Raw genomic sequence first — 16505 nt, forward strand, 5'->3', positions numbered from 1 at the left:
TATTATGTGTTTTCCAACGTTTACGTTTTTGAAGTTTTTTACTCCCGGTGGCATAGAAAGAGGAAGGACGTGTAAAGAACCCATTGCGCACAAAATTTTCTACCTCTTACTTGGATGAAAATCTCTCCAAGGCCCAAAGCTATTGGTGGTCCGAAAGTGCCATGTCCTGGTTATATGGAGGATGTTCAAATGTTTCTCAGTGTAATACCTGAAACATTTGTTGCGTTACTGCGGTTTTATGAGTTATCACATTATCCTGTTGCAAGAGTGCTGATCGGCATGCCACGTCTCTTTGGAGACTGAAGGACTGCTTTGTCTTTCTCTAAAATTTCTTAATAATAATTTGCATTAAATGCGCAGTACGCATAAGAAACAGACCACCCTGAATAACTTTTGATCTAATGATCGGATCTTCACGTTCTAGGACTCAATCTTAATAGCTCGGGAGGTTGATCTTAAATATGATAAGTAATAAATGCAGATGGTATTGTATGTTCTGGAATTAGACTCAAAAACGCACTTTCTCTAAACAAACATACCTGAGAAACTAAATTTCTAAAAGGTCAGCTTTTCCCCCCGTCTTAACCCTAAGGGGTTGAACGATATTTAAAGTACACAGGACTGTTCTTATTTCAGAAATGCTTCCATTTTCATTAAACAATTTCTAGCCGAGGAGGGCCTAAATTATTTAGCAGAGACAAGAAAGTGCCTTTAAGATAAAAGTAGCTGTATATTTAAGCTTTAAGTGGATTTTTTCATTTTACTATTCTTTTAATCGTATTGATAAGAAATATATATAAATAAAATAAAACTTCCTGACATTACTGACTCAATACGAATTAATGAATTTGTGCTAGTTAAGTTTTTTTTTAATGAATTAGTGTTCGAATTAAAAGAAGAAGTTGTTAATGGATTTAGAGATTCTAATGCTTAAAACTTAAGAAAAAAAAGAGGGAAATCATTTTTTTAATCTTATTTTTTCAGAAAAAAGACATCTCTCAAATTTTAAGAGAAGAAATAGTTAACAAACTTTCATATGCAGTAGCTGGTAAAATTACCAGAACTGCATTTAGATATGCATTTAAAGTGAACTAGTCAGTTTTGTGGGTAACATAACGAATTTCATAAAATTTTAAAATAAATCAAACTGAATAATTGTTTTTAAATGAATTGATTTACGTTAAAAATATTTTCTTACTACAATCAAATGTTCCATTACAAGCAAGTATTTCAATTAAAATATGTCAATATTTATCTTCCAATAAGGCTTAAATTGAAATTAATTTCATTTTGGCTCATTTGGCATCATGGCTTCATAATTGCCATTTAAAAAGTTATCAAAATTATCCTCACTCACCTACTAGCTTGTTCACAGTATAGTGTGGTGGCTAGTGTGGTCAAAAACAATATTAAAAAAAATATTATGGAAAAACTAAGCAACGTTATAATTCTAAATGTAAACCAGGTGTCAAATAAATGTCCAAGTTATTTCTAAAAAAATATTGAATTATTTAAAAAATATATTTCATATGATTTTTGGAAAGACTTGTTAATAAAATGTTCACACTAGTTCCCTTTTTCCCCTCTTCTCTGTAAATTATAGTTCGAAGTTGAGTTTCAACTTTTCTTTTACGGTCATTCAACTTTTCTTTTATGGTTTTTAGTAATAAAACAGGTTTTACCCCTGATTCCGAAATAGTTTAATAAGATCGTTTGAGAGAAATGTTTGAAAAAGTGATTTTTCTCATTGGTGGGGGGTAGTAATAGCCATCGTTTGAGTATAAGTTGTAGAGGATATTGTTTTTAAAATATTTAAGAGACAATTTCAATGTTGTTTGGAAGGCTGCGGCTCTATTTAATAAAAAAGGTTTTATTTGCACTTTCTTTAATAATTAACTATTTTTTTCCGTTTTGTCATATAAGCTCAACGATCAACTTGTGAGCTGTGGTGGCTCAGGGGAAAGAGCGTTCGCCTCTCAATGAGTTGAAGCGGGTTCGAATCCCAGCGATGGCTGATCGATGTGAATTCAGCACCCAGTTCGCACCGACCACCGTGCTGAAGTAAAATATCATCAGTGATTGACGGATCTTTTGTTAGAGTCCCTTTACCGTCAGACTAACCGTTGGAGATTTTCGGGGTTTTATACATCACGTAACACAAATGCGGGTCAAAAAGTCTTCCATGAAGGCAAATTTTTCCCAATATTTAATCCAGGAGTTCCCTTTTCTTCTGGATAGGGTTCAAAATTACAAGGCTACGGAGTTGAACATTGGTTGTCGTAAACCCCAAAAATTAGGTCGGCTGTTCCCCGACGGTTATAAAATAAAATAAAACAATGCTGCACTGAAGTCCGACCTTTCTATTACTAATTCAAATATAATCATAAATATTTGCTTGTTGAAGGGTCTTTAAACTTCATATACACAAAGAGCAGAATATCCACATACACCCAAGTTAATGTTTTCAACTACAGGCCCAACCATGAAAAACACCCTTTGGGACCACCAGGCAAGATACTTGGTTTAGACGCACTATAAGATTTTATGTAAAATGTTAATTATCAGGTGATATTATACAGCTTTATTGTTTTTACACGACTGAAACCGGTTTGCACTTGTTTACGTTCGTGTATCAATTGGCTAAATTAGACGATACATAATACAAGTTCGACGATTGGATAAATTAGACGATATATTATAAAAATTTAGACGATTTATTATATCAGGTATTGTAATAGTATATTTTAATAATTAGACCAAATTATTAAACCCAATGTAGTAGTTTAATAATTGCATGTTTTGGACGAATTTATATGCAATACTTTAATATTAAAACATACATGTAATGGGTTTTTATTCATGAGATTTTTATAACTCCTATTTATTTTACTTTCAACGTACTGCATTAAATGGAACAGAGAAGGTTACTACCAAGCACCGAGTACATAATGAATGTACTGTTTTCCAGGTTGAACTTTTGTGTATAAACCTTGTTGTTAAGTGGATACAAAATTCTTTTAGTGAAAACCAAATTTTTAAATATCTCATTTGTACAGATTCTCTTTCTTCACTTTTTCTTTTGCGTGACACGACTTCTACTGAGAAGCTTGTGGTGGAAATTCACTCGATCTTGAACACTCTTGAAAACGTAACTATTCATTTTTCTTACGTTCGTGGCCATAGCGGTATTTTGGGCAATGAAAGAGCAGACCAATTAGCTAGGGAAGCTACGTGTGGTGAAATAGACTTAGGGGTGTCTGTTCCAGCTTCTTACTGGAAGCGCATCGCTAGAGATAAAATCATTGCGGACTGGAATGCTGAATTTCTTGCTTCGCCTCGGTCGCTTTGGACGAAAAGGTTCTTTCCATCCATTTTTCACCGTTTGCAATGTAAATTCTTTGCAACTGATTTTAAATTGACCCAAATTTTAACAAACCATGGAAATTTTAAGAGATATTTATTTCGTTTCCATCTGCAGACCAGTGGAATTTGTGCTTGCGGTGATGCTGATGAAGATGCTGAACATATTCTTCTTCACTGTAGTCTGTATGCGAGTGCCCGAATGAATTTAAAGACTGATTTAAGACGTCTTTCCATTTGTTGGCCACCTGTCTTATCAGAACTGGTCAAAAGTATTGAAAGTCTTGCGGCCTTGCGGAATTTTGTTTTTAATGTAAATTTGTAAATTTTTCTCCTTTTGTTTTCTACTTACAACTGTAAGCCTCATGCTATACTTTGTGGTGCATGAGGAGTTTTAAGTCGTTTAAATAAATAAATAAATAAAAAAAAAAACGTACTGCATTATAATGTTAACCAATTTATAGACGAACGTAAGCGAATGTAAATCGGTTTCAGCCACGTAAAAACAATATTGCTGTATAATATCTCCTAATAATTTAGATTTTACATTAAGATTACATTTTAAGACTTATAATTAATATTTAATCTTATAATGCGTCGAATAATTTGAACAGAGGCTGTATGGCCAGATTGTGCATGAAATCAGGTAAACTTTTTTTGCATTTATCAGTCTCTCATATCTTTTTTTCTTTTAATAAAATAATTTCTAAGAAGTAAACAATAAAATTGTTTTCTTTTGTAAACAAGTTTGTTTAAGGTTGATTTCACAATCCATTCAGCTTGAGTGCGATTTTTAAAAATTATATTTATCATTTTCTAACAGATAAGAGAGTGAAAGTGAAGTACGAGGAAAAGATTTAAATGAATTAACTGCGCAAAAGATATCTCTATTTTTTAAAATATGTGTACGTAATTAGGAATTATAATATTAGAAATTATAATATTAGAAATTATTACAATTTTTTTTAAAAATTTAATGAAGCTTAAAATAACTGCTTCCATGAGAAAATGTTGCTTATCAGATATTAGTTTAGGTTGTAATAAGTGGACTATTGTTTTTTCTAATCTTTTGAGATGAAGAAAATTCTATACTTGAAAGATAACTCGCATTTCAGGGGGTTTAAACATTGTTAGGGAAATTCTGTTTCTAACAGATGCTTTTTTGTTTCCTTCTACTGTAAATTAAGAGATACTTGAAAATGTAAGTATAATTTATATCTTTCATTTTGTTTAAAAATTGCTATATATATATATATATATATATATATATATATATATATATATATATATATATATATATATATATATATATATATATATATATATATATATATATATATATATATATATATATATATATATATATATATATATATATATATATATATATATATATATATATATATATATATATATATATATATATATATATATATATATATATATATATATATATATATATATATATATATAGCAATTTTTATATATATATATATATAGCAATATATATATATATATATATATATATATATATATGCCGGCCTGGTGGCCGAGCGGTTAGCGTGCCTGACTGCGAAGCCATAAGCTGCGGGTTTGAATCCCGCTCTGGGCATGGATGTTTCTCTCTCTCTTTGTGCTGTCCTCTGTTGTGTGTGTGTGAATGTGGCTCACCCAATAAACGGGTTTTTGGCAGTGTGGCGTGGGCAATGTTGCTCGCCTCTGTGACTTTGGTTCACAGGTGCCCACTGGGTAACTCGAAATGAGCAACAATTCTGGCATAGTATAGGCAAAGATTCAAATTCAGTGCCTGCCATTGGAAAAAAAAGAAATATATATATATATATATATATATATATATATATATATATATATATATATATATATATATATATATATATATATATATATATATATATATATATATATATAAATGCAGAGAATTCCTGCTTTTGTTTTAGCTTGTGCGAGAGAAATTATAGATGTAAGGTTGTGGATTACCCAAAATCAAAATTTAAATTTATCTCTCTGGTTTTGGATTCATCTATAAGTAAATATGCTTTGTTTATATGCAGGCTATTGTTACAAATAGTAATAATTTACAAATTTCAGGCATTCTGTTATTGCTTTTTCGATTGTTTTATCTTTCTGTTTTGGCTCTGCGTGCATGGATGACTTTGATGAAATAAATTATTTGCAGAACGAAAAGTCTTCTCTTCAACAAAATGTGAACCAAGAATGTGAGTAACATAATAAATACTATAAAAAAAACCTGGAGTTTAAATTATATATTTATACCAGTTAACATTTGTCTTTAAGAAATATATCAATCTAACGAAGTATGGGTATGATTAGTCATGGCTAAGTGCGGATACTATTAGTTACAGTTACAAATAATGAAAAAATAATTTTGAAAAACTATATCCTAATTTTTAACAGTAACTAAAGTGTTATATTTTAAAGATCTAGTGTAGTATACCTCCTTTTCCTCCATTTTGGCATAAGTATTCAAGTATAAGAAAAACGCAAATTTTTTTTGGAATAAATTCACAATTTACTTTTCGAATTTTTTAAAATTAATTAATACAGTAGACAAGATCTATTGATATAGGAGTCTTGTGTTGTTATAAGATACATAATTTGCGCACTATACGAAACGCGCAAATTATGCATCTGCAAGTAAAAAAATTATCTGTAAATGAAAAATGAACGTTTTATCTTCTTTATTTATAGGAATTTTGACGGTGAATGCCAAGAGTCATATAGAAATACTTGAATTGGTAGAAATATTAGGGGAATCTCCGAAATATCTGATAGATCCCGTATGATATTAATTTATTTGTTGATATAATTATATTTATTTGATATTTTAATATCTGCCAGGGATAGATAAGGAGAAACATCAGTGTTTGGAGTACCAGTCAAATGCATACTGGTCAGTGGCACTTGACCTTAAAAAAATTTTGCTGTATGGCATACCGGACAAATGTTTACCGGGCAGTGGCACTTGACCTTAAAAAACATTTATGTAGTGCATACCGGGCAGTGGCACTTAACTAGACTTAGCATATATTTAGGACCCATACCAAAGCTACAATGTGATTGTCAACATTTCCTCGGTGGAAGTCAATAGCAATTAATTTCGGTCAATTACAGTAACACATTCACTACTTTTGAACTGCCTTTTGTTTTAATTATTTTGAAGTGATTCGCACTGGTTATGAAATCGAACGCTTTCTTAACAATTGGGTCCCTTCTACAGGTGACCTTCATCAAAAGCCAGTGGATTGTGCAGAGATTTTTGAAAATGGTCTCCGGAAAAGTGGCATATACGAAGTTTACCCCAAAAGCAAGAATTTAGGATGTTCCTCATTCAAAGTCTATTGTGACATGGAAACAGATGGCGGAGGATGGACTGTAAGACTCATATTTCATGCTTATGTAGCTATGATGGTAAATAAAGGAAACTAATAATGGTCACATGTGGTAAATAATGGATGGTAAATAAAATGGATGGTAAATAAATGGCAATATGCAATAATCTGCCACTGTTATGCATATTTTTTGCTATCTGAGTTTTCAAGCTTTTAAAAGTTGATTAATAAGGAAATAATACAGTTAAGAACACATTCTAATTAAATATCCCGATTCCAATTAAACGCACCATATATTTAAGTTAAGAAGTGGGAGAGTTATATTTCGTATGAAATTTATTTAATCGGTAATTATTTATTATCGTTATTGATTACCTTGTATATTAAGAGAAATATTGTTGAGGTGGAGAAAAATACTTGAACATTTCTATACAAACACTATTTAAGCAATATTTCTTTTACTGGCAGATATTTTGGAAGATTTTCCATGCCAAAATTGCTGAAACAATTTGAAAGATCATGCTTCAAGATTTTAGAAATCATGCTCTTTGTCCATACTAAATTCAGATTGATTAAAATGAAAAGATAAAGTTCTTTCTAGTTTAAATACCAGCAATTTTAAAATCATTTAATAGGATTGCGATATTTTTATAAGAATGATTTTAAAACTATAGTGTTCTTGAAAAAGAAAGATAGCTTTTAACTTTCTGTACTTATTTTATTCTATACAAATTTCGCACGGGTAAGAAAACTCCAAATAAAAAAACTTTAAGTCTGATCTTTGCAATTTTGTCAACGATTTCGCTTTCAGAAATTTTTAAGACATTAGCTGCTAGAAAAAAGTTTATTGACATACAGTTGGTATAGAAGTGTTTCCATATTTTTGTCCAAACTTTGTAGGTTATCTGTATAGTTAACGAGTAAAATTTATTTATTTATTTCTTCTTATTGTCTTATGCGTTTTGAATTCTTTTCAAGTACAGCTGAATATTTTCAAATTCAAGTAATCGTTCATTTTGTTGTGATTAACATATTAACAAAATGTTCTTACACAAAACTGCAATTATTATGCAAATTGTTGCTACACAAAATCGTAATTATATATGTGTGATGCCACAATTGGCATACACATATTTATTTTCTATCTTTTAAAATATCTTACATTACTTAAGCTGATTTTTTATTAATAGAATTATATTTAAAATAAATCACAAACTTAATCTTTTTAAAACAAACATAAAATATTTATTTCTTCTCTTCTAGATTAATGTAACGGATACTTTTTTTATTTCATTACTAATGCAGACTTATATATTCACTGTCGCCTTTAATCGAAAACAAAAATCTATTTATAACTTTTTATTCTAATTTTCCAACGGCTAAATGTTTCGGTTGCATGGTTGTAATAATTCAGATAAATTTGTTGGCGACTCGTGATCGCCAAGGTGCTCTTTTAAAGCCATGTTGATAAGCTTGTTGGCTTTGTTTTGGCTATGATATACTATGATAATTCGCCAATTTTGGATCTCCTTCCCATGCTTCTCCTGTGTCCGATCGGAACAAATTACACGTACTTTTTAATTTGGCTTTTGATTAGGCAGGTTGTGGGGGATTTATCTCCCATGGCCTGTCCTTATTAATAATAGTATGCAAAATTGATTCAACTGAGATTTGTATGGATAATATGTGTATTTGGTATCTCGAGCTCTGCAAATATATAAAATAAAAGCTTTTTAATAATTCTGATCCAGCTCAAGTATTATTTTCATCATCTTCTGTTTTCAACATCAAATCTTCAACTGGCCCACTATACAAACTCCATCCACACCTTAATATCCAACACCATCTCAACATAAATTGGCACCCTTGGCTTTTCTTCTCCATAATATGTTACTTAAATAAAAAAAAAATTGTTTAGAAAATAATATCGAATTTAGAAAATAATGAAAAACGGAACTGATTGAAAAGCAACCAAGGGGTTAGTGCATGGAGTAACAATTTTTGACTGTAATGTAAAGTGTTGATAAATAATAATTACAACTAAAAAAGAGTTATATTATGCATAAACTAACCTAAACTACAATATCTAAAAAAATCCTAGTACCTCTATCTAAAAAAAAAATAAATAAATAATACTTAAATTTTATTTCATTAAAAATTGTTTGATTGTTCTTAATTTTTGTTTCACTGAGTTCAAATTGCAACAATCTTAAAACAAGATAATTAGCCTTTACATAAAAGTGATTAACCTAAAATATTTTCATTTATTTATAGATAAATTAGCGAAACTTTTTGATTTTTTAAGGCGTTTCATTTTTTAAATTAAAAAATAGCTGTTCTGGGTTAACGCTATTTATTGTTCTGGGTTATAAGCTGGTTAATAGCTGTTCCGGTTTAAAAAAGTAAGTAATAACTTAGAAGAAAAACAATGGACTTTCTGGTTTGAAAAAGTAATAAGTTTAGAAAAATTATTGGGAGGGGGGAGGGCTGCCCTCCGATGTTACCTCTACTTATGCATAATTTGCGCAAATCATCGAGGTAAAAAAACGATGAATATGATTCAGAAAGTTAGAATGAGAACTAAAGTACCGCATTTACTTTAAAAAAATTATGGTGCTATTATTAATATAACATATCGAATGCTTTTAATTTTTTTTATCTCTTTCTCCATTTATTTTTATTCCATGGTATATTCATTCTTTTTTTCATGGCAGTTTTATTCCATACTATGCATATTCTTTGTTTCTAAACATCATTTTTTCTTAACTTAACCTTATATTTTTTTCGCTTAATATTTCTTCATTTTTCTCTATAGTAAATGAATCATTTTTGTTCCATATTTAAAAACAGAAATATAGCAGACATTTTATTTCCTTTCTCAGTTACTCTGATTAATGCAATGCCCGGCAGAGATTCTCCAAACCAGCGGCGTGTAACAGCCCGCTCTCGTGTTTAGCATTTTTTAAAAAGAAAAGAAAAAACTAAATTCTTGATTCTTGGGACCAACGACAGCCAAGATTAAAATCTCCAAAATTGAGAGTGAGTCGTTAAAGGCCGCTGGATTGTAAAGTAGCTGACCGGCATTATACATTGGCTGTGTGCTTTTTTATAACTTACAAACTATTATTTAGTAGGGTACTTTGAGATACTGCGATATTTGAGTACAGTGGAAAAAATTGCGTGAGCTTGTTTTAAAATTTAATCAAAAGCTTATTCATAATATCAAATCAAAATATGTTTAACGATCTTTGACATTTTTTAAAGAATTGTTTTAGAAGAATATTTGGGAAACAAATGATTTAAATCGAATGTTGGCAAATTTTGTTCAAAGTGTATAAAATTACATTTACACGTGTTAAAAGTATGTATAAAAGTACAGCATTTTAAGGAATTATAAACATTTTGATGTTTTCTCAAACTTCAAATTTTTATGTGAACTGAGTGCCAATAAACGAAACACTAGAGGATATAAAACATCCGTTCAAAGTAAATTGCCGCTATTGAATTATAGAAATTTCAATGTACTTAAAAACCATGGGCATTTAGAATAAAGATGCTAATTTTGATCGCATGTTTTTTAGTTTATGCTTTATTAATTAATTATTGAATGACAATTTATCGAAAGAGAAATGAATGTTCTAGTGAAAATTGAAACTTCTTATACTTGGAAAGAGCTTAATCTTGGTGACATGCAAGCTATTAATATATGATTGAAATAGGGTTAAATTTAAAGAAATTGCCAAGTTTTCAAGGAGGAAAGAATCTTATTTTAACTGAACACTATTGAAAGATTATGAATATATATTCTATCACATATGAAAGGCTAAAAATAAATAAGTATTAGCTTGTTCTGTAGATAATGTAATTCGGTGAAAAAATTCAAAAATATGTCCTTGATAGCATAATATTTAGTTGAACTCTATTTATTAAATATTTTTAGGTAATTCAAAGAAGAGGTGATTTTAAAAGACCAATTGATTATTTTTATAAGACTTGGAAACAGTACAAGGAGGGATTTGGAAGTTTAAGAAGAGACTTTTGGCTAGGTAAGTTTGAAGATAATTCCCACTATTACGAGTATAGAAAATTTTTACTTTGATAAAAATACAGTAAGTCTCAAAATATTAAAGAACGGGACATATTTTTATAAGTCAACTTTTAACAACTTGATTTCTTTGTTTACATATGGAGTTACAGCAAAATGTTTATAAAAAAACGAAAAAAAAAAGATTCAAACACGAGAAAATGGTTCGTTTTGGAAGATTTGGTAAACGTTAAAAATTAAAGACGCAAATAAATCTACCAGTTTTACATACTAAGTAATAACACTAAAAATCCTACATTGCATGATCTTTTTCCATGATTTTTTTAAAAAAATATGAAACAAATACACAAGGGGTGCAAAATATATCCCAGAAAACTATTTAATTACACTCTTTAACTTCTTGAAATATGAGACAACAAAGTATAAAAGGCACATATATCAAACTATTTTCGATTATCTGTGCTAATTAAATAAAATATTTTTGATATATTCTCGGCTAATAAAATTAAATCTATCTGTTAAATATTTTCAACTGTTCAGGGTGCCACCTATTATATTTCTTTTTAAAAACTAATCTACAAGTTACTGTTTTGATTTTAAACTATAGAATTACATTGCATATGTATAGTAACTTTTTTAGCTGCCGTTTAGCTATTAACTTGCTCGAAATCTTAAAGAAGAAAATTATTTACAATCAACTATGTAGAATTCAAAACGTTATTCAAATTTAAATTGCCTAATTTTTTATAATGTGCAATAAATTCTACTTTTTTCTCCTTATAACTGACCGCACTCACGTACTTTCTAAAAACAGACAATCTTCCTTACGCCATGGAGTTCCATAGTGAAGAAACTCTGATCATCCTTGCAGCTTAAAATATGGCTTAATGGAGCTACAAAATATACTTATTTCTGATTCTGACTTGAATATTGCTTCAGTGAGTTTAATTAATCGAAAGTAATTTTATATAAACGTCTTGCATTCCACGCGTATCATAGGTTTGAAATTTCTAGTTACCAAGTTTTGCGGTCAAAAAGCTTGCTGTCAAATATAATTAAAACCGGAGCTCCTTTCTACTTCACACTCCTTTCCAAAGTATGACTCTCTTTTCAAACGTCAAAATGAGAATGTGACAGTTAGGTCCAGATAAATTAGTAAACAGACAGAAATAGAAATAAAGATAGGTGTCCAAATTTTCGACCACTAATTTGATTAACTAAAACTGTTTTTAACTGAGTTTTTAGATTGCCGTCATAATCTCTAATTGTGGTGGTTCTATACTTGTATGTGTCGAAAAATAGGAATTTTTTTCTGAAAAAAGTATCCTTTTAGTCTGCATTTGGTGATAATTAATTGTCAGTGCTATTTATTTTGTACGTTCAGTAAATTTATAATCGATGTAATTGTAGGCAAATAGACATAGTAAAAGTTATCAAATCAAACCAAATATGGTTGGTATTTTATTTCGATTAGAAAGATTGCAGCCCTTTGAATCTATTAGCTTTCATCAAGCCAGGTGGCATTAGAAAAGGGAGAAGGAGGTTAGTGACTTAGTGGTACCTTAATGACTTCTAAAACACATTGAAAGTAATAACTTGCAAAAGCAAGCAACAGACAGACTCCGTTGGTAAAAACTCGTTGCAGGTGTCATTATATTTAGCTTGAAAAATCTCGAGATAATTATAAAATTTTACTATTAATATTTTCCCGTGTTAGAGATATTATTTATGCATCTTGACTTTATAATTATAATAAATTCAATAAAACCTTAAAAGTAATAAAAAAAATGTGGAACAAATATTTTCATAAATAAAAGTAGTTTTTTCTAATAATTTCAGAGGCACAATACAGTTTTTTATAACAAAAATATAGAAAAATTAATTTTCTCCTGAGTAATAAACATAGTTAGCTAACTATCCCATCGTGTCCTACATGTGTTACCATATTGTCTTTTTTATGTCTTCTTTAATTAATTTGGCTCTCATCAACAATTTGTGAATCTGAACTTATCTAGACAAAGCACAAATACCTTCAAATAGGCTAACACAGAGGTTCTAAGCCGTGATAGAAAAATGTGACTATTTACATCACTTTTTTTGAATGTATCAGTAAACAAATTGTTCCTCACTTTATTGCGAAAGCAAAGTTAATTTTTTTTGAAGTCATTAGATTATATACGTAACATAATTGTAATATTAATTAAAACCATTACCACTTTAGTTGATTCTGTTAAAAATAATACTTTCAGGAAATGACAACATCCATGCCTTGACTTACCAAAAGAGGTATTCAGCTCGTTTTGATTTGGGAACAGATAATGAGACTGCTCATGCACTTTATAACAATTTTTGGATAGAGGATGAAGATTTTAAATACAAATTGCATATAACCGATTATAGTGGAACTGCAGGTTTGTTATACTTACTTTTTAAAACGCAAATGCGTACGTGTTGTTGAAAACGAATAAATTACTTTTCTTGCTTTGGCAACAAAGAAATGAAATATTAAACGAATAAAGCCGTCAATAATCAATCAGTTAGATAGAGCCGCGATGGCTCAGGGGATAGAGCGTTCGCCTTCCAATGAAGCGATCCGGATTCGAATCCCAGTTGATACGACTTCCTCATCCGGCTTGCACTGACCACATTGATAACATGAAATATCCTCAGCGGTAGACGGATCATGGGTTAGAGTCCCCTTGCAGCCAGGCTAACCATAGGAGGTTCTCGTGAGTTTCCTCTCCATGTAATGCAAATGCTGGTTAGCTCTATCAAAAAGTCCTCCACGAAGGTAAATTTTTCCCAATACTCGATCCAGGAGTTCCCTTGTCTTATGGATCGGGTTCAAAATTACAAGGCTACGGAGTTGAACATTAGTAATCGTAAACCCATAAAATTGGGCCGGCGGTTCAGCGACGGTTATAAAAAAAATCACTTAGATAGTAACCAATAGAAATACATTTCTAGGAAATTCGTTTTGACCAATAAGAATAGGACAAACTTCTTGTTGCTATTCACAGTCACAACATTACAACAATTGATTGATTGTTTTGCTCAATTCAGTCAACTTTGATTTGGGTATCTCTACTTCCTTTTAGATTTTTTTTGCACCGCTGCGCAAAGTTAAAACAAACTGCTGAGCTATAAGTTAAACAGGAATGATAAATTAAGATCAGGATTTCTAATACTGAAGGATGATTCTCTCTGCCATATTAAAGGTGCTGGCAAGCGTCAGCTAGCAGAGAGCGGAGCATCCTAGCTATTAATTAATTAATTAAAAATTTGAAGAAAAAAATCGTTAAAATTTCAGCTTTTAATAATGAATTGAATACTGAAGGTCAATATAAATTCATTAAAGTTGTTTGTTTGTAAACGTGGTAGTAAGTATTATGTATGTTTTAAAAATAAATTATTTCAATTAAGCAAATAGAGATCTCTAAGCTCGCTCACATTGGACACTAAGGTATTTTATTAAATAAACAAATTTTTACTTTATGAAATATACTAATTTTATTTATAAATATTTTATTAAACAAACTAATAGTAAATAATTGAACTAATCTCTGAAACCAAATCAATAATTTTACGAAGCACTCTGACTTTTGCATCAAGTATCGGAATAGGTTTAATTTATAGCTGCTTCATTGAGCAGCTAGAAGAGAAACTAAACTGCATTTAACTAACTGCAGGAGAAACTAAACTGAAAACTAAATAAATTGCGAACTAAACATTTAACTAACTACAATCTTAGCTGCAAAATAAACTAAACTAATTAAAACTAAACTGCAAGAGTAACTAAACTGCATTTAGTTAACCTTTTGACACCAGAGACACTTTTATATACAATTTTTTTAAGCTCTAATTACTAGCAAAAAAACATTTTAGCGCTTTTTAATTAAAAATAAAAAGCAATTTAATAATTAAAAAATAAATATCCGTTTGATTATTGGAATTGCATTAGCACTAAAATATAAAATCCAAACAAAGTAATTCGGAATTTTTTCCCCTTTCATATTTAAAAATTTACCAGTAATTGATTTTGTAAATGAAAGAAATTTCAATGATGAATAACACATGTCTTTTAGATCTAAATAACTGCAAATAAGTGCAAATTTGAAAAAATATTGTTTTGAAGTTTGCCTCCAAAGCAGGAAAAGACACAGGTGTTTCGTGCCATATTTCATAACCATAAATCATGAAAATGCTCAATATAGTATTTTTCACTTATTTTGACCTAATTATGAAAAATATGTTTAATAAAAATTATGCGTCAAATTGTTAAAACCTGAACACGAGTAAAAATTATTCTCAGTTAGTGAAAAAAACGCAAATAATAAATAAATCGGTTTTATCAACACTATGAAATCATGATTTGGTACCATCAAATTCGATTCGAAATTGGTTTAGAAGAACATCACATGGTACAAGCACACACGTGCATATAAACATTCTTCATCTATAGATATGGGTGAGTACTTAAATAGTTGAAGCTTTAATTTAATTCTGCATAAATCCCTTGTTATTCATGTTAAAAATATAAAGTAATGGAGAACCTCTCTGTTTTTTAAACACATTTAGAGATGTACACAACTGTAATTCCTTAGATTGTTAGCGTTATTCAATATATTCGTTAAGTTCATTTTCTAAACTATCCTCTTTCATTAAATTTATTACCTCTTAACGTTGATTATAAAGTCTATTATTTTATGACAAAACTCTTGAATTAATTCTAAAAAAGTGCGTTATATTCATAATAGGTGATTCTATGTCACATCATAATAACGGGATTTTTTCTACAAAAGACCAGGAGGCAGGACCGAGGAACTGCGCAAAAGTACATAAAGGAGGATGGTGGTATCAGCCAACCTGTTATAAGGCTAATTTAAATGGTCTGTATTTGAAGGGCTATTATAAAGAAAAGATGTGGAATGCTACAATATGGGGACATTGGAAAGACTTTTACGTTTCTTTATCTACTGTTGAAATTAAAATTCGACCAAATGATTATTAAATAAAATTTTTGCAACTTCTATCTTAATAACGAAATGTACAATTATTTACAGAGTGAGCATTCAGATTTACAAATGCACTGGATTTTCTGTATTTTTATTGTGAAACTTGATGTTCTATCTACATTTAACTTTCCTTTTTTGCTATAAATTATGTTTAAAATTGTCTATTTACGCATTTTCTTTCTTTTAATAAAGTATGTACCACTGATCTCTAATAAGATTCAGGATTGCTGTTTTAATTCTTTGAGCATGAGCACCACCTCCTCAAAGAGGGAAGGTTTGCACACGGATCAATTTAGTTGTCTAAAGTGATGAGCACCAACTGCTCCGTGGAGGCGTCAAGAAAGATGTTCCAAAGTTCGGGCTATTAAACTGTGCATTTGGGAAGGGGTGTACAAAAAATGGCACAATGCTCGGACTACTTAAGAATCAGATTTCTCGTTTATGGTAACCAGTGAGGAGGCCTTCTCGCTTATAGGAGCAGTTGATTGAAGCCCATGTTGGCGTAAAATGGGGTTGAAAAGAGCATAAGTAACCCAGAATTATAGCACTATCACTCTTTCGATCAACTGTTCGCTTCGTAAATTCTCATCGAGAAGAATAAAACTAAAGTGATGTCCGAAACAATCTGCCCGAAAATTTAAATCCTACTTTACATCATGAGATTAATAACAGAATCTTTAGTCTTCAGTCCATCATTTCTGCCACATTCAAGAT

The 16505-nt window shown here is 30.1% G+C and overlaps 1 protein-coding gene across 2 annotated transcripts; it reads left to right on the forward strand.

The window, feature by feature from the left end:
• Positions 1-4427: 4427 nt before the first annotated feature.
• LOC107456170 (techylectin-5A) lies at positions 4428-16008 on the forward strand. 2 transcript variants are annotated; one of them, XM_087151715.1, is made up of 6 exons: positions 4428-4561; positions 5470-5597; positions 6620-6810; positions 10672-10777; positions 13026-13187; positions 15534-16008. In XM_087151715.1, coding segments are annotated over exons 1-6 (843 nt in total). In that variant the 5' UTR covers positions 4428-4559; the 3' UTR covers positions 15788-16008. The 2 variants fall into 2 exon arrangements, with proteins under 2 accessions (XP_087007841.1, XP_087007842.1); XM_087151716.1 differs by having other exon boundaries at positions 6620-6774.
• Positions 16009-16505: the final 497 nt, after the last annotated feature.

The sequence above is a fragment of the Parasteatoda tepidariorum genome, chromosome 9 (genome assembly GCF_982258835.1).
Source record: "Parasteatoda tepidariorum strain Cologne lab strain chromosome 9, Ptep-v5.0, whole genome shotgun sequence".
NCBI lineage: Eukaryota > Metazoa > Arthropoda > Arachnida > Araneae > Theridiidae > Parasteatoda > Parasteatoda tepidariorum.

Bases quoted from the DNA above. Each gene is read 5' to 3' on its own strand.
- LOC107456170 (XM_087151715.1), top strand. The intron at 10,778-13,025 runs GTAAGTTTGAAG...TAATACTTTCAG, and splicing joins AAGAAGAGACTTTTGGCTAG to GAAATGACAACATCCATGCC. The intron at 13,188-15,533 runs GTTTGTTATACT...TATTCATAATAG, and splicing joins CGATTATAGTGGAACTGCAG to GTGATTCTATGTCACATCAT.